The sequence below is a fragment of the Gossypium raimondii genome, chromosome 10 (genome assembly GCF_025698545.1).
Source record: "Gossypium raimondii isolate GPD5lz chromosome 10, ASM2569854v1, whole genome shotgun sequence".
NCBI lineage: Eukaryota > Viridiplantae > Streptophyta > Magnoliopsida > Malvales > Malvaceae > Gossypium > Gossypium raimondii.
Genome location: NC_068574.1, coordinates 44,785,722 through 44,804,447, shown reverse-complemented (window position 1 = coordinate 44,804,447; position 18,726 = coordinate 44,785,722). Strand labels below are relative to the sequence as shown.

General features: G+C 31.4%; 1 protein-coding gene, 1 non-coding gene and 1 pseudogene across 2 annotated transcripts; 1 reads left to right on the top strand and 2 right to left on the bottom strand.

The window, feature by feature from the left end:
* Positions 1 to 7,290: 7,290 nt before the first annotated feature.
* Positions 7,291 to 8,020, bottom strand: LOC105778487 (flowering-promoting factor 1-like protein 3). The gene has a single exon (XM_012602204.2). It carries the CDS (start codon positions 7,923 to 7,925, stop codon positions 7,587 to 7,589), a length of 339 nt encoding a protein of 112 aa, XP_012457658.1. The 5' UTR covers positions 7,926 to 8,020; the 3' UTR covers positions 7,291 to 7,586.
* A 6,738-nt stretch (positions 8,021 to 14,758) lies between these two features.
* On the top strand, positions 14,759 to 14,829 carry TRNAG-CCC (transfer RNA glycine (anticodon CCC)). Its single transcript has one exon. It is a non-coding gene; the product is annotated as a tRNA-Gly (tRNA).
* Positions 14,830 to 16,620: 1,791 nt separating this feature from the next.
* On the bottom strand, positions 16,621 to 18,314 carry LOC105775525 (uncharacterized; annotated as a pseudogene).
* Between the last annotated feature and the right edge of the window lie 412 nt (positions 18,315 to 18,726).

Sequence of the window (18,726 nt, the reverse complement as noted above, 5' to 3'; positions counted from 1 at the left end):
TAATATGAGAAAAAAATTATTTAACACATGTTCTAAAGTAGTTAGTTATAAAATAAAGAATAATTAGTACAAATTTAAACATACAATTAGAAAGATGTGTAAAAACTCTTGTAAAAAATAAGACATCTTCAAAATAATAGAAAAGCTTTCCTTCCCTTTTGCCACAAAAAAAAAAATGAGGGAATCAAAATTACCAATTGTAATTAGTTTAAAGCTAACCAATGAGTAATGTGACTTTAGAGTTTAAATTCCAAAAGCGCATCTTTAGTATATAAAAAGAAACTGAAAATAGTTTGATGAATATGCCATTTTGAAACTCGATAATATAACTTATGCAAAACATTTTAAGATACCCTCGGTGTTAATTTTTTCCTTTCACAATATTCGAATTTGATTAGGGGTGAAATTAAAAATTTTGTCTTGAGAACATTAATTTAAAATTTAAAATTTTAGAGGGAGCTAAAGCTGAATTTTTTGTCTTTAACCAAATTATTATTTTTTGGGGGGCAAAAAATATATTTTTTCATGTAATTAAAGGGTTAAAAGGAGATTAAATTTAATTATTAATTTTTAGAGGGAGTTAAAAGATGAATATTCCATTTAGCCAAAGAAGGTCAAGGCTTGCGTGCCCCTAACCATGATCTTGCTTAAAGAGATGTCCAACACTTTATCACTTGACCCAATTGGTATTTAAATATACAAATCATTATCCTGTCGACCGTTAACAGAATAAAAGAACTCACAAATAGATCTAATAAATAGAATAGATGTTGGAGCTGAGAGCAACTAACAGCAAGGTTTAGCAGGAAACTTGCTAAACAAGGATCGAGACTTGCGGCAGAAACAAAGCAGAAAATCAAAACAAATTTTTAAAGCAAAGCTAAAATAGAGAGCATATGGATGACGACTTGATTGAATTCATTCAAAAAACACAAAATGGCACTAAGCCAATACATAAACCAAGCTTACAGCTTGTCAAAAACAGTAGGTTCACCTAATCACAACCTACCACCACTAAGTAACATAGTAACTTGAGCTAATTAACTTGTACAAATGAACAAAGCTGATTAATCAGCTCAATCACCATCAATTTTACATCAAATATAAACCTAACATAGTTAAGATTGAACTAAGTTACATTACATCAACTTAAAATACAAAATGTTGCAACAACATGCTTGCTGGCTTGATGAACTAGCTGCTTCTGCATGTGATGGCCCTTGACTGTTTTGGTTGCTGCATGCTGACCATGCTTCAACACTCCTCCTTGGTTAGCATGTTGCAAACTCCCATCTTAGTTCTTAAATGTTGAAACTTTGAAACACTGAGGGCCTTTGTCAAAATATCAGCCACTTGCTCTTTATAATTGCAATGAACCAGTTTAATAACATGAGCTTACTCCATTTCTCGAACTGCATGAAGCTTGATGTTGAAATGTTTTGTTCTCCCATGAAAAATAAGGTTCTTTGTAATTGCAATAGCAGATTGGTTGTCACACATAATCTCTGTTGCTTCTTTTTGCTCATGGTTAAGATCTCTTAAGATTTTTCTAAGCCATATGGCTTGATTGACTGCTGCAGCAGCAGCCACATATTCAGCCTCTGCAGTAGACTGAGCTACTACTGCCTGCTTCTTTGAGCTCCAGCAAATCATAGCAGAGCCTAGGTTGAATGCATATCCCGAAGTGCTCTTCATATCATCTAATGAACCAGCCCAATCACTGTCACAGTATCCAACTAGCTTCAAATTTTCACCCTTGGTAAACAGCATTCCATAAGACAAAGTTCCCTTGATGTATCTTAGAACTCTTTTTGCAGCTCTAAAATGGCTTTCATTTGAGCAACGCATAAACCTCGAGAGTAGACTTACAGCATACATTATATCAGGTCTAGTGGCAGTTAGATATAGTAAACATCCAACTAAACTTCAATAGGTTGTTTCACAAACCTTTTCATACTTGTCTTGGCTCGATAGCTTTTCTCCAACAGCAACTGGTGTGCTGGTTGCTCTGCAATTCTCCATTGAGAATTTGTTGAGAATCTTCATAGCAAAGGTCTTCTGACTTAGCCAAATTCCTTTTTCAGCTTGTGTTACTTCCATGCCTAAGAAGTAGGACATTAACCCCAAGTCTGACATTTCAAAATGCTGTTGCATTTTGGCTTTAAAACTGACCAGCATCTCTCGATCTCCTCCTGTCACCAATAGGTCATCGACATACAAGGACACAATGAGCTGAATTTAAGCATTGATCGATTTAACATACAGATTTGGCTCGCTGAGACTCCTTTCAAATCCAAGACTGGTCAGATAACCATCTATTCTGCTATACCAGGCCCTTGGAGCCTGTTTCAAGCCATACAAGGCTTTATTGAGCTTGTACACCATTTCCTCCTTGCTAGACACCTTGAAACCTTGAGGTTGCTCTACATAAATCTCCTCTTCAAGGTATCCATTGAGAAATGCTGATTTTACATCAAGTTGGTGTATCATCCACTGCTTTTGTGCTACTAAGGCAACTAGCTGTCTTATAGTATCGAGCCTAGCCACTGGTGCAAAGGTCTCTAGGTAGTCTGATCCATACCTTTGACTGAAGCCTTTCACAACCAATCTAGCCTTCAACTTATTTAAGCTATCATTAGCATTGTTTTTAACTCTATAGACCCATTTGACACCAATAATCTTCCTATTTGCTGGCCTTTCAACCAGACTCCAAGTTTGATTCTTCTCAATCATCCTAATTTCTTCAATCATTACCTACCTCCGGCCCTCCTGACTTTCTGCTTCTTCAAAACAATTTGGTTCAACAATGGCTACTTGTGCTCTTTCATAAACATCAGCTAGTGATCGAGTGCCTCTGACTAAAACATCATCTACATCCATTTCAGATGTGTTTTGAGCATTGTCAACTTGGTCCAAATCCAGATCTTCAGTCACTGCCTCTGGTTCAGCTTTCTCCCAATTCCAGCATCCTTTTTCATTGAACACAACATCTCTGCTCACCAGAATCTTGTTTGTACCAGGTTCTAGAATTCTATAGCCCTTTTTAACCATGCTATAGCCAATTAGAATCCCTGCTTGAGCCCTTTTATCTAGTTTGCCTCTCTTTGCAGTTGGAACTTGTGTATAGCACGGGCAACCAAAAGTTCTGAGATGAGCCAGTGATGGCTTGAATCCAAACCAGGCTTCAAATGGAGTCTTTTAAGCTAAGGCCTTGGTTGGGAGTCTATTTTGGAGATAGACTGCAGTGTTAACTGCTTCATCCCACAAAGTTTTAGGGAGATTCTTCTCAAACAGGAGGCATCTTGCCATGTTCATCAAAATTCTATTTTTTCTTTCACTTACCCCATTCTGCTGAGGTGTATACACATTAGTCAGCTGATGTTTGATGCCTGCTTCTTCACAGTAAGCTTGGAACTGAGCTGAGGTATACTCAGTTCCATTGTCTGACCTCAGTGCTTTAAGGTTGCAACCAGACTCAGTTTCAACAGCAGCCTTAAACTTCAAGAACACAGATGCAACTTCTGATTTCTGCTTCAGAAAATAAATCTAGCAGTTGCTTGTAAAATCATCAATAAAGAGAATAAAGTACCTGTTCCCTTTGAGAGACTCGGTCTTCATTGGTCCACACACATTAGTGTGCACAAGCTGCAGCTTCTCTGATGCTCTCCATGCTGTGCTTGTAGGAAATGGCAGTCTTGCCTACTTTCCTTGTTGACATATCTCACAAATTTCATCATTCTTCACTGAATCGATGAAGTTTTCAGCTAGCCCTTCATTGACCATCTTAGCTATGGATTTGTAGTTTGTCTGTCCAAGCCTTTGGTGCCAGAGCCTTGAGTCATCAGTGGAGGCTATACAGGCTGAATATAAGTCATTTGACCAGTCTACTTCAAAACACTTGTCAGTCATAGTGACTGTTATGAAATTGGATCCATTGGGGTCAAAAATTTGGCATTCTTTCTCCTTAAACACAACTGAGTAACCTTTCTCAAGCAATTGAGTTATACTGAGAAGGTTCCTATCAATTTCAGGTACCAAAAGTACATTTGAAATGATTTTGCCACCTGTAGGGGTACAAATCAGCACATCTCCTCTTCCTTCAACATTTATGAACTGACCATTTCCAATTTTCACCTTGGTTTTGCAGGTTTTGTCCAAGGTCTTGAAAATAGTTGCATCTGGTGACATGTGGTTTGTACAACCACTGTCTAGAAGCCAGCCCCTTGAACCCTTCTTTTGGTTTACTGCACATGACACAGTAAAAACCTGTTCTTCTTGATCACTGCTTTCTTCAGCCACTCGAGCTTCAGCCTTTAATTGTTGAAATTGATTCTGCCTTGGTTTGCTTCAGTTTTTGCAAACCTTTTCAACATGGCCCTTCTTCTTGCAGTTTTGGCACACTGCATCTGATCTAAACCACCATCTGTCTTCTGGATGACTAGCCCTTTTACAATGTCTACAGGGTTGATCACTGCTCCTAGCAGCATCAGGCTTAGGCCTGTTTTTCCAGAACTTTTTGCCTTTATGAGCATTGATGCTCGAGGCTTCTTTAGTTTTGGCTTGAAAAGCCCCTTCCTGGTGCTACTCTTGTCTGCTGGCTCTTCTTTGCTCTTGTGCATACAAGGCATTGATTAGCTCAGTTAAGGAGATAGTTGTCAAGTCCCTTGAGTCTTCGAGGGATGAAATTTTGGCTTCATACCTCTCTGGTAAAGTGGACATGACTTTCTCAACTATTTTAGCTTCACTGAATTGCTCTCCAATGAGCCTTATGCTGTTTACTACAGCCATAATTCTGTCTGAATACTGCTTAACTGTTTCTTCCTCTTTCATTTTGAGATTCTCAAAATCCCTTCTTAAATTTAGTAGTTGTTGTTGCCTTGTTCTTTCAGTTCCTTGAAACTTTTCTTTAAGTTTATCCCAGGCCTCCTTTGGTGTTTCACAGGCCATGATCCTCATAAAGATCACATCTGTCACACAATTTTGTATGCATGACATGGCCTTGTGCCTTTTTGTTCTTTCATCAGTATGCTGCCTTATATGAGCAACTGTTGGATTAGCTCGAAGAGGTGCTGGCTCAGTATCTGAGTTAACTACTTCCCATAGATCGAATGCTTGCAGGTAAGTCATCATCTTAACTGCCCAAATGTTGAAGCCCTCTCCATTGAAGACAGGTGGTGGAGCTGGAGAAAAACCTGATGAAGCCATGGTTCTCTTGCTGAGTTATAACAGGTCCTTAAAGAATGTAGCTCTAGATACCAATTGTTGGAGCTAAGAGCAACTAACAGCAAGGTTTAGCAGGAAACTTGCTAAACAAGGATCGAGACTTGCAGCAAAAACAAAGCAGAAAATCAAAACAAATTTTTAAAGCAAAGCTAAAATAGAAAGCATATGGATGACGACTTGATTGAATTCATTCAAAAAACACAAAATGGCACTAAGCCAATACATAAACCAAGCTTACAGCTTGTCAAAAGCAGTATGTTCACCTAATCACAACCTACCACCACTAAGTAGCATAGTAACTTGAGCTAATTAACTTGTACAAATGAACAAAGCTGATTAATCAGCTCAGTCACCATCCATTTTACATCAAATATAAACCTAACATAGTTAAGATTGAACTAAGTTACATTACATCAACTTAAAATACAAAATGTTGCAACAACATGCTTGCTGGCTTGATGAACTAGCTGCTTCTGCATGTGATGGCCCTTGACTGTTTTGGTTGTTGCATGCTGACCATGCTTCAACAATAGATAAATCATATGGAAAATATATTAACATATAGGCTATACTTAAATTATACTCTCTCTCTTTTTCAAGTTAATTTCTAACAGTTAGTCAAATGATGTAATCGATTTTATGAATTTTAATAATTTATCGATCGAATTAATCTAATAAAATCGATAGACTAACTAATTTGATCACTAGTCCGATTTAAAACCTTGATAAAATCATTAAAAATCCAAAATGAGAAGAAATAATATATATATAAAGTGAAACTAATATTTTTTTATTTTTACCATATGATAATTTTAATTAGTTATCTTATTTTTAAACTAGACTTAATGATTTGATTGATGCAGATATCAAACTAAGGAAAAAGAATTATCACTTATAACAACAAAAAGTTTTAAATATCAAAATAAATAAAAAATGATATAATTTAAATACAGATTAAGGCTAACATGCATAACAAAAACTCAACTAAAACTGAGGAGAAGACAAAATACTAAGATGTCTTGTGTCATGCAGTTGGTCCATGCCTTGGCGTTGTGGATAGGATCAAAAGCAGCAGTTTTTCTCTTCTCCATCACCTTCTTTATATAAAACAGCTCAAAATTGAAGGAAATGAGTGTGACTACTGAACGTAGGTTTAAATGCAACCCTCCCATTCTATGAAGGAATGGGCTTCTTCCACTCTCCCATAACTCAAACTCTGAAACAGAATATTCAAGTTTAAAAATTAAAAAAAGAAATGCTTTTATTGTGGGCTTTTCTCTGCAATTGCAGCAGACGTATGTTTATAAAGCTCTTATCCACCGCACAAGTTTATTATTGCATGTTTATAAGGTCCGGTCCAACAGCATTTTCGGCCACATGTTTTACTTTTGTCTTTTGGAACTATATGTTCCCCACCTCGACTTAAATGTTTGGGATTTTCATGCATGCATTCATCACTGCTATTTCAATTTCTCTTGGAAATCTAATTACTATTTTCGGCCATAGTTTTTCTGTCTTAATCTCAGACACGTGGTTTTATTGGAGTGACATGTCCACTTTGGGTTTTCTTTAAACACGTAGCTTAACCACGTTGATGGTAAGCAATTGAACCCAAAGTGAACCTTTTTCCTTCCTTTCTGTTCTGTCCTGTCCTGCCCTGCTCTGTTTTTTTTTTTTTCTTTTTAATGTATCTCAGTCTCACCCTAAACAACACACTTGTAACCCACATTTCCTCGTATAAAATATTGGTTTCAAAGCCAATCTTGCATGATAGCCGCTAACGCAAGGTTCCATCTCCGACTCCGTATCATTCATAATTTGATCTTCAAATCCAACCTTTTCCTAATCAAGAGATGTGATTTGATAGTTGTTCATCTCATCTTATAATCATGAGAATAGAGATTTTACCTCTTTAAAAAACACCTAAATTAAGAGGATTGGTCACCTGATTTCTACCAAGAAAATAGAGTCTCCTTTTTATTAACAAGCTTTCATTATTTAATTTCAGGCTTACCATGTATTAAATATCAAATTGAAAACTTTAACAAGATACATTGACCGTAAACATAGCACACAAGGGAACATCCATTTTCATTCGTGATCACAATACTAATTTACAGAAAGGATGACAAAAGCAATTCAGTCACCAACCAAACAATCTTCCTTAAACCCTAATCCCCACAAGCTTTTCTCCCTTCAACCCCCCCCCCTCCACACGTATGTATAAAAGCCATTTTACAAACAAATACCCATATCTCAAAATCATAAAATAAATCCATCATCACATACAAAAAAAAAAAAAAAGAAGAAGAAGAAGAAAGAAATCACCAAGACGTCCAAATTAGCTCCTCTAAACTATACAACTACACATCCCTAACTTCAAACACGTTGCGGTTTTTAACAACGATGTCATACATGTGAATCGACTTGAACTTATTAAAATCTTTTGGGAGAGAGATCAAATGGACAGTTGATCGCTTATGGAATTGAAGAAGACTGGGGTCCTCGTAATACCGTTCCCACCCAAGAGACCATAGCTTATGTTCGAGAACCGCATAAGAAGTGATCACTTCATTAGAAGGAGTGTGCACAAGCACTTTGCGGCGAGTGTTCGAACTCTGTCGGCTTCCGTCTAATGACTCAGCTGCTGGATTCTCAACCAAGCGAACCACACCATTCTTGAAAACCCAAACGCCGGACATTGTTTTGTTTGATCTAAGAAGAAAATTTGAAAGTAATGGATGGATCGGAGGAGAAGACTATAGTCCTAGGGTATAGCAAAGCTCTTGGGGATGGGATACATGGAGTGATGGGATTGTAGGGCATATAAATAGGGTGACTAGAGGGATTGTATGGGGGATGGTTGGGTAGGCCCAGAGTGGGAGTAAAAGTAGAATACGGATTTAAATTACGGTCTAGTTGGCATTAAATATTTACAAAAATAAATCACAAAACAAGTTGTTCCATCAATGTGGGCATAAGAGGATTGAAGGGAATCACGTTTCTTTTTGGCAAGTCTTTAAAACAAACCCCACAATGGGAATCTTTGTCTTTGTAAAATGTACTTAGAATTGTGTGAGACTAGTTCTAGAGAAACCTAAACCAAAATGACTTTATGTTATGTGCATGTATTATTATATTAAACAAGTGTGTAATAATATATAGGTGTATTTTTGTGGGCGTAACTATCACAAAAATTATACACATACGTATCATCGAGTTAAATGCTGTCGATATTCCATTTGGAATCAAATATCCTTTGGTTTTAATATGCAACATGAATAAATGCTGTCTCACTATTTAAAGTAAATTAGAATACATCTCTATATCGATATATATATATATATATATATGTCTTCCTTATAGAACAATGTGTGTTTAATCTCCAATGAATATCCATTTTATGTATTAAATGTACAATATATACATGATTTTTGAAACATCTCAATGTAATTTTTTTACAAGAATAAGAATCGAGTTAACCCTTTTGAATTTCATGTTTATTTTATTATGTATATAAGAAATTGTTTTAGATAGTTGAGAATCCTATGAAAACACATAAAATTTAGACTATTTGGGTGTGAGTAAATTAAATAATTGCAACTCACATTATTTACTTTTTCTCTTTAAAAATATTAATCTTTTGCATGCAGAATATGATGAACATATATTGCTATGTTTTATTGTGTGTGTATTTCACAATGTTTATATGAATGGTTTTTGTGTAAAAATGTAAGGAGTGAAGGTGGGACCAAAATGGAAAGATTCTAAATTTTATGATTGGTTAGGAAAGGGGAGAAGTTCTTTTGCATTGGAACTTCACCATTGTGGGGTTTTCCTAACTTTGGCCTAACTGTTGTTGACTATTGTTGCCTCTAAAATATGTTTTTATCAACCATTTTTCCAAACTTCAATTATAGGATAAAAAAAATTTGAATATAACGGCTAATGTTTTGAAAAATACAACTAAAAGTTAAATGGTGAAATTTTATGATGATAAATCAGTGGAAGTCAAAAGTTTAATAATAATAATATTAAATAAGTGTTAAATATCAATGAATTAAATGTGTACATAAAATCATTTTTAAGAAAAATTTCAAATAAGTGAGAATCGAGATAATTATAAATAATTACATCCAAATTCAATCATTCTTATATTTTTATACAACAATAATAGTATTTTAATTTTAGGACATATATCTTATTTTTAAATTATATATATTAGGACATATATTATATATTATTTTACCAGCCTCGTTTAAATTTTATTCACATGATATCCTCATACATTTTAACCTTACTAAATATTTAACTAAATTATTTATACCAATTTAGTTAAATTATATACTATTTATTACAAATAATTTATACTTGGCCAACGATCAATGGATGGTGACAAGAAGTATATATGTTTAATGTTAGAGTGAATGATTAGACCAACAAATATAAAATGCTAAAATAATTAGATAAAATTGCATATTATGTTTATTTTCTTAATTTATTAGTAATCACATCGAGAATACTTTCTTCAACTAACATATTACATATGATGAGTTGATCAAGTTCTATTACTTAAATTTTTAGAATTTAAAATTATGTAATTGTATAATTATAATTTATACTATTAAACCTAACATAAAATTTATGATATCCTACCCTAATAATTAGACTTTCATCTAATTACACAATGGTGTCTCGATACACCCTAAGAATTTAATTTTCTTGAAAAATATTGCCTACTAAGAATTAGGTATCATGTATCAAAGCTTTTAGGAAGAAAAAACTAGCCCAAATCTTTCTCAACCACAAATAGTGCATACACTTTTAATTAATTTACATATTTAAAATTTCAGTCATGAGTACACAAAAGCTGAAATCCGTAGAATGTCTATATTGAAGAAGCAAGCAACAAGCTGAATGAATATATATATATATATATATATATATATAAAAGCAAAAATGCTAGATTCCCAACCAAACCCTAACACATGACGCATGGCCTTGCAAGCCTTTTCCGCACATCATCTTCCTTTTCCCACCTTCACGGTCTCCCAGCAAACGTAGTCATGTATATATCCAGTTTTGATAAATCGTAATAGACAATACTTTGCAAGTTAATGTTTATTCGCAACCCCATAATCCTCGCTCTCATCCATGACGCTGTTCTAATTCGGACCAAAGCCGACATTGCCATTCACACTTCACATGACCAAGATCTCCTGGCATGGTCTTTTTTCCCTGTTCTTTTTTTCTTTAATTTCTTTCTTTTTTAAGGTTTTGAATGTAACTTAATTTGTCATCTTCCTCTAAAAATTCCCTCTCAGTTGGCTGCTGGACCATCCTTCATCCAATCCACTTGTTTCCTTGGAGAATTTAAGCTTCTTTACTTTTTCAATTCCCTACCAATCACCACAGTTTCAGGTGCTCTTTTCCTGACCATTACTTTCGTATTGTTTTTCTAACATCAATCCTAAAAAGAAATGCATCCATCTTTCGAAATATTATGATTTCAAATCTTATATATATTTTTTATAGATTCTCAGTAAATTTCGTCCATTGTGATCATCGAAGTCTGTTGTAGGATTTCTTCTTGTATATAGTAAGAGTAAGATTACCGCCATATATGATCTCAATTTATAGTTATTAGAAATCCTATTATTAGTGTATATGTCTGAAAATCACAAATTTATTGTAGAAATAAGTGTTTAAAATAACATACAATAAATAGTGAAATGTATGGTTTGAAACTAATTAATAATAACACATGAAATATATACTGACGTTAAAATTGAAAAAATTAGATTAAAATTATTTATCATGGTGTTATCTTCAATCTTGAGTCATGTCGAGTTAACTTGTGACACGACTCGGTCAAATACATTAATATATATATATATACACAATCGAGGGAGGTAATAAAGTGTGCATAATTAAAAATTAAAATGTATAAGAATAGTATAATAAAGCTTTAGCAGAGTGTTAAATTAAGGTAGCATTTGGTATAATTGAAAGTAGATCACTTTTCTAGAAATTTAATCAGTTGGAAAATGATTTTAACGTCAATGTGATTTCCATGATAAAAAGTGGGAAACTTTCTTTCTCCTGTAGATTGAAAAGTTATAAAAAAATATTGAGACAAAATTAACCCTATTTTATATTGGTTTAGAGTATTAGTATATTAATAAAAGTAAAAAATTAAAGTTATTACCTCATTCCTCCTTCCTACTACTTGATTTTCTCTTTTACTTTAACGGATTCTTTGCAAGTAAGTTATTTTTCTAGCTGTAAATTTGATTTAGCACTTGAATTTGTATGAAATGTTTATTATTTTTGTAGAATATGGGTATAATTGTTCCATTTGAGTTGTATAGGAATTGTAGGTTAGACCACCTATAGTATTACATTCCTATGATTTATTTTTGTAGTTTTACTTAGAGCAATATCTAGAATCAAGTTTTTTTATATCTATTTCTATAAGTTAACCTTTAGCCAAAACCAAATGTAATTTCAAGATTTTTTAAATTTATCCCAAAACAAGTTTTATATGTCCATGATTTTATATATACATTATAATATTTAAAAAATATATGCAAGACAAATTTGAAACAATTTTACTTTCAATTAAAATTATAAATTAAAAATAATTTAAGAATTATCAATTAAATTTTGTTATTACATATTTAATCCAAATATTTGTTAAGAATAAAGTTTATTATAAAATTTAAATACATGAATATTATATTTTATTTAATAAGGGTAAATTTGTAAATTATCATTACATTTTTAGTAAAGTACTTAGTGAACCAAAAATGAAGATGTAATTTTCTTAGATTTTAATCAAATTCCTTCTAACGTATACCAGACATTATAAAATAATTTTCCCAACAATCACCTTCTTGGCAACCACATTTCATTAGAATCATAACATGAGAAAGTACAACGCTACTTAAAGGTTTTATTAATGCAGTGGGTTCGGGTTCGGGTTCAAATTCAACCATCCTCATATTTTTATTGGTTTTTTAAATAAAAATATTAAATTGTCTCGAATATTATAATTTTTTTTAATTATAGAGACACTTTCGTAATTTTCTTAATTGAATTGGTAACTCAACCGAGGACAACAGCAACTTAATAAATAGTATAGATATATATAGTTGATTTAGTTTGATAGGTACATAAATTAAATTACAGTTTTACACGTGCAAAATTTAATATTAATGTGTTGTCGCCACTATGAATAGTGTTATATTCTTAGTGTAATTACCAGAATTCCATCCATTAACATTCAATATAAATATATACTTGTACCAAAAATATATTTTATATACACTTGATACCTTCATTAGTTTAATATTTCTGTGTTAAAATAATATGTTATTGTTAAAAGTTTTATATTCTATATATTGACTTTTATGTAAATTTAATTTCATAGGGACCATAAGATACTAATAGCTTGGAACTAATAATATGAATTAAAAAATTTTAATATTAATTTTATTATAGATTCTTATTATATCTATTTTTTTAAATAATGTCTAGAATTCCCCAACTCTTAAATAGGAGGATAATACGCTTTAACGCACCCAAACTTACATCCTATTGCACTGACAACAATGCCGATGCCTATCGAGTTAAGACTCAATCGGCTATGAATTTAAATTTTTGCATTTAATGCATTGTTTAAATATATATAATATTTTTAAATTAAATAATATGTTGTATTATTAAAACCGAAGCTCAGGGGCGAAGCCAGAACAATATTTTAGAGGGGGCCGAATGAAATTTTAATTTTTTATAGTCTATATCTTTATAATTTCTAAAGGATTAAATCAAAATTTTATAATTTTAGGGGGGCCAAAGTACAATTTTAACTTTACTAATTTAAAATATTTAATAAAATTTAAGGGCTTAAATAGCAATTTTAAATTTTGTCAGCCCCCCTCTAGATTCGCCACTGCCAAAGCTATTTGTTTTCATTTTAAATCTTTTGACAATATAATATCATCTAATTCTATTACACCGGTATAAAAATATTAAATATAGTCAATGAGGTCTTAGGTTCGAAACTCATCATGTGCAATTATATGTGTGGGTTTCAAAGTCCCACCACATGTTGATGACTCGTGTAGGTTTTAATCTGAGTTAATCAATGTTGTTCGAATTTTTCTAGGTTTTAGTGTGTTTATACTGTAATGATTTGATTTTACTTATTCGAACATCTTTGTACCCAATTGCACTGTAATATTTCAATTCTACTAATTTAGGATTTGTATTTATAATTTAATTATCATATTAATGTAAACTTTCAAATATATGTATAATATAAACCCTAAAGTTAAAATTTTCCCTATTTTATTAGTTTTTGAACTTAGAAAACTATTCCAAGTGTTAAGGCTCTTAGATATGACAAGCTTCCATATAATTTTCTAATTAATATTGATGAGCAACTGGATACCACTATTGCATACTTAGTGATCATTGTTTACATACCAAAAGGAAAATTCTTTCATAAAAGAAGGTATCCACCTTAATCCAACATATAATTTATAATATATATAGACTGGTATTTGATTTATTTATTGAATTAATTATTAAAATAAATTTATTTTAAAAAATTAATAATGTGAAATCATCTAACCCACTAATAATATATATATATATATATATATTTATGGACCCTCTTAATACTTGAACTTAACTTATAACTTAAAAAAAAATGAAGATATATAAACTCATTGGGTGCATAAAAGTTTTGGAGTATATTTCAATGGGGGATGTGTGGAGAAATATTGAAACTTTATTATTATTAGTGTTTGGAGAGAAGAATTATTTGTATAATCTATTGTTAGGAATAAAATTAATAATAAAAGTTAAATCAAGAATGCTTTGCTTATCTCTTGCTAGGATTATGCTTAACTTTGATTAAAATAAGATGGAATTAGGCCATTTACATTGATTTTGAGAATAAAGTACTAAAGACATTTGGAATGTAGGATCAATTCCTAATTCATATATATATATATATATATATATATATATATATATATATTCCATAATTTATTGAGAATGACAAGATTAAATGTATCATATGTAGGCCAAACAAAAACACAGGTATTGTATATTAATGAATAATGATTAACAAGCAGTGAATTTATAAAGAAGAAATAAATAATATTCAGAATTCTCACAGACAACGACCCAAATTAATGTGCATGCATGCAAAGCAATAAAGGGTATCTTTGCAAGTTTTAAGCTTGGAATATTATGAACAAATATATATTATTTTTGTTTTAATTAATGTCAATAAATAATATTCAACAACAATGATCTAACATAAGCCTCACTCTTATGCCAATTTGTTGAAGTTAGCCACTGGCTAGTCCCTTTAATGAGGCTTATCAAGTTTTAGTTTCAGCAATTTGGGGTTTTTTATTTTGACAATTAATTCTCTTTTTGCTTAAACATCTCTCTTTCTTTCCTCAAGGTTTTTTGTTACTAAACTTTTAAATAAACATTCATAACACATATCAGCAAGGCGCATCTAGTGTAGTGGTATCATAGTACCCTCCCACGGTACTGACCGGGGTTCGATTCCCCGGATGCGCAAACTTGGCTTTTGTGCCCTCACTTGTACTTCTATGACTGTTAAATTTATACCAACACCTTAGTGGATCGGTTTCTAAAAGTCAATATAAATAATTTTATGTTAAGTGTGAATTTTAAATTTATCTTTGGTTAAGGGTGCAAAAATCCTCAATTTAAAAAGAAAAAAATAATTAAGTCTCTGTTTTTTTTTTTCATTCATTTGGGTATTTGAACTTTTAAAATATATCAAAAAGGCCTTCAAATGTTTAAAAATAATAATTAAGCTCCTACCTTTTTTTGCACTCAATTAGGTACTTGAACTTTCTAAATGCATCAAAAAGTTCCTCAAACGTTTTCAAAAAATACAATTAAGCCCCTACTTTTATTAAAAAGTAGAAAAAACCAAAATCAATAAAATCTATAAATGTTATTAAATTTTAATAAAAATTCAAATATTAAAATTTATTAAAAATTAGAAAAAATATAAAATAGTAAAAAATGTATTTTTTATAAAATTGTAAAAAATTATACAATATCTAAAAATATAATAAAAATTATAAAACTTTATAAAGTCGTAAGAAAATTATTCAAAATTTAAAGAAATATAAAATTAAGTAAAAAATTTATAAAAATATCGTACCAAAAGAAGTATTTTATAATTTTTCTATAGTTCTTATTGATTTTTATTTGTTATCATTTTCATCACATGTCATGTTGTGTTGCGACACATGATGACTTTAATTGAAAAAACTAGGGTCATTAATTTTTATGATTTTTATAAAAAATTTAATTTTAATTTTTTTATTTTTAAAGATTTTATAAAAAATTATAGTTTTTAATCAATTATAATTTTTTATATTTTTATTAAAATTTAATATTTTTTTCTAAAATTTAATATTTTTCTAATATTTTTCTAATTTTTAATAAGAACAGAGGCTTAATTCATTTTTTGAAAAATTTTGAGGGTCTTTTTGATACATTTTGAAAGTTCAAGTACGCAATTGAGTGAAAAAAAAAGCAGGGGCTTAATTGCTTTTTTTGAAGAAGTTTGAGGGCATTTTTGATGTATTTTGAAAGTTTAAGTGCTCAATTGAATACAAAAAAAAAGGAAGGGCTTAATTGCTTTTTTTGAAAAAGTTTAAGGGCTTTTATACCCTTAAGCCTTTATCTTTTAAGTATATTCACATGAGATGTAATTTACTTCAAATATATTTATATTAAAATAAGTCATTCTCGTTTAGGAGAATGTGTGTTGAAGTCCATTTATCCTCCTATTTAAGAGTTAAAGAAGGATTATAAATAGTTTACGAATTAGGAATAGTTCTAGGCATTAAAGTAACATTGCTAACATTAAACACTGATTTGAGTATAGGGATATATTAACTAGAAAACCTAAATCTTAACATCAAGATCATGCAGAATGTAAAAGCATTCAAAAACAAACCAACAACTCAGAAAAGATTTGATCTGAAACCACATTAACAAGGATGATGGTAAATATAGTTTAATAGTTATACAACTCAGTCATTTATATAAGAAAGACAAATTTGAAAAATCAAAACGAGATCATGTGAGAGATTTCTGATGCCCAAACAATGAATTTGACTTGAATGTCAAGGGAATCAGACTGAAACTCTGATAATCCAAAAAATCACAGTTTTTAGACTTAAATAATGTTTTTTTTATATGCTTTAACCCAGAAGAAAAGTATAATACCATGTTAAACAATATTATGAATAAGTTTATGTCACTGCAATTATTACAAATGTAGAAAGTTGTTATAATAAGAAAAACCAGAGTGCAAGACGTAAATTAATCTTCAACTAGGTGCTTATTTTGATTCTCCATCCTCAAATACTCCCCAATATCAGCCCGATGAAGCACAACAATGGCATCAGGATCCAATTTCCTACAATCTTGAGTACTATTAGCTACAATTCCAAACCCCAAAGGCAAATCCGACATTGAAAAAATGACAAAACCCATCACCAGGCGCAATTGTCATGAGCCGCGGATCAAAGCCCGTGATAAATGCACACAAAGTATTCCATGGAGGTCAATTAATTAAATAGGGCTCATTTGACTCACTTGAATTGGTCTGATTTGTGGAACATATGGAGAAACCCATCTATTTAAAGCCTTGGTGGCCCAGTGGAACACTCCAATAAAACTTGAGTTATCATGGTTAATATTTGTAATCTTAAAGGATAAGATTGTATAAAGTTTAAATCCCTTACGACTTTCATCTTGTAAACAGGATTTAATCTTGACTGTCTACATAATTTAAACTGTATCGTTGGATCTGAGGGAGCTCAACTATAAATAGAAGCTTTCCCCCTCATTTGTAATAATCTCATTCATAGTTATTGAATATATATTAGAGAGCATTTACTCGAACACTTTATGTGCATTGCTTTCTTGTGGCTTTTCTGTTCGATTCGAGCTCCTTTGTCTTTTGAGTTTACTTTTGCTTTATTTCAGTGCCTTAGAGAATTTTCGTTGTGAATTCTCATCTTTTGAGAGTTAGGCTGACTTAGGCAGATTTGAAGCAAAAGAATCCTTAAGGTTGTGTGGTTTGCCAGACTAAAGTTTTAGCCCCGTGACACAATGCTTTCAGTTATCTTCCCCAACCACCTTTCAAAATATGGTTTGCGTAAAGAAACAACATTTTGGAGGTAGGTTTTAGCCACACCTTGTGCTTTGCATCCAACCGGTTTAAACATTGGATGGTTAAATGGAAGTTACCTCCATACCTATGCAGGTTCCAATGGAAGCCAGGTTGGGTCTGGCTATGTTGGTGGCTCATTTCACTAGCGAGTTACTAACGTAGTAGACTTTGTTCTTGTGGAGCCTGAAGTAGTAGTGACCTAGGTCTTTATCGGGTCCTTTATGAGATGGATTTTGGACTATGTTGTTCAAGTTGTTGGAGGTGAATTTGAACAATCTTTGCTTCAGGGTTTGGGTGTCTGTTGACTAGCTCTCCCTATGAATGAGCTGTGTGATTCACTCCAGTGAGATTAAAAACAGTAATGACAGTGAGATTAGTTATTGTAACGGTGAGATTAAAATCAAAGGTGGGATGTGTTTGGATTCAAACACAACTTTAATGGTAAGATGAGAATATAAAATTACTATTGATAACATTAAATTAAAATTTATATATAATAGAATATCAAAATATTTTACAGATTATATTTAAATCAAATAATTAAATATAATTAAATTGTATTTATGCTAAATTATAAATAAATTTATAAAAAATATATTTTTATTAAAAATTAAATTATATTAAATAATGTCATATTAAATGTATGTTATGTGTGTTAAATAAAATAAATAATAAAGGAAGAATTGGAGAGGTAAAATAATAATTATCCCTATTTTTAGACTTCCAAATCAGTCCCCTGGAGCTTTTAACTTTGGTCAATATTTTGGGTTACAGTGAGGTGAGAAATGTTCACTGGTGTGTTGCCAAACACCTCAACTGGAGCTGCGTTGCAGTTCATTTTTTTTCCTCTTTAAATCTCGCCACTCTAGGATTTTAGACGATGGAATACTTAGGTTTTAGGTCGATTTAGTCATTTTTAGTTTATGTATTTCATTCCCGCCTAAGGATAATTGTTAAATTCATAATGTTAAGTTATATTATTTCCCAAATCTGATGTGGTAAACTTATTATTGTATGTGCAATGCCATGTCATCTTGTTATTTTTCCATATTATTCATTAAAAATCTAATTAATGGGTTAACAATTTTGTTTGTGTCAATATTGAAATTTCAAAATTTGAAAAGTATAAGGATATAGAATGATGCAATTGGAGAATATGGATTAAATTTGAAACTATACACATAATACAAGACTAGTAATTGAATTTAACTACTATTATTTGAGTCAGGAGTAAAATTTCAAAATTTGCA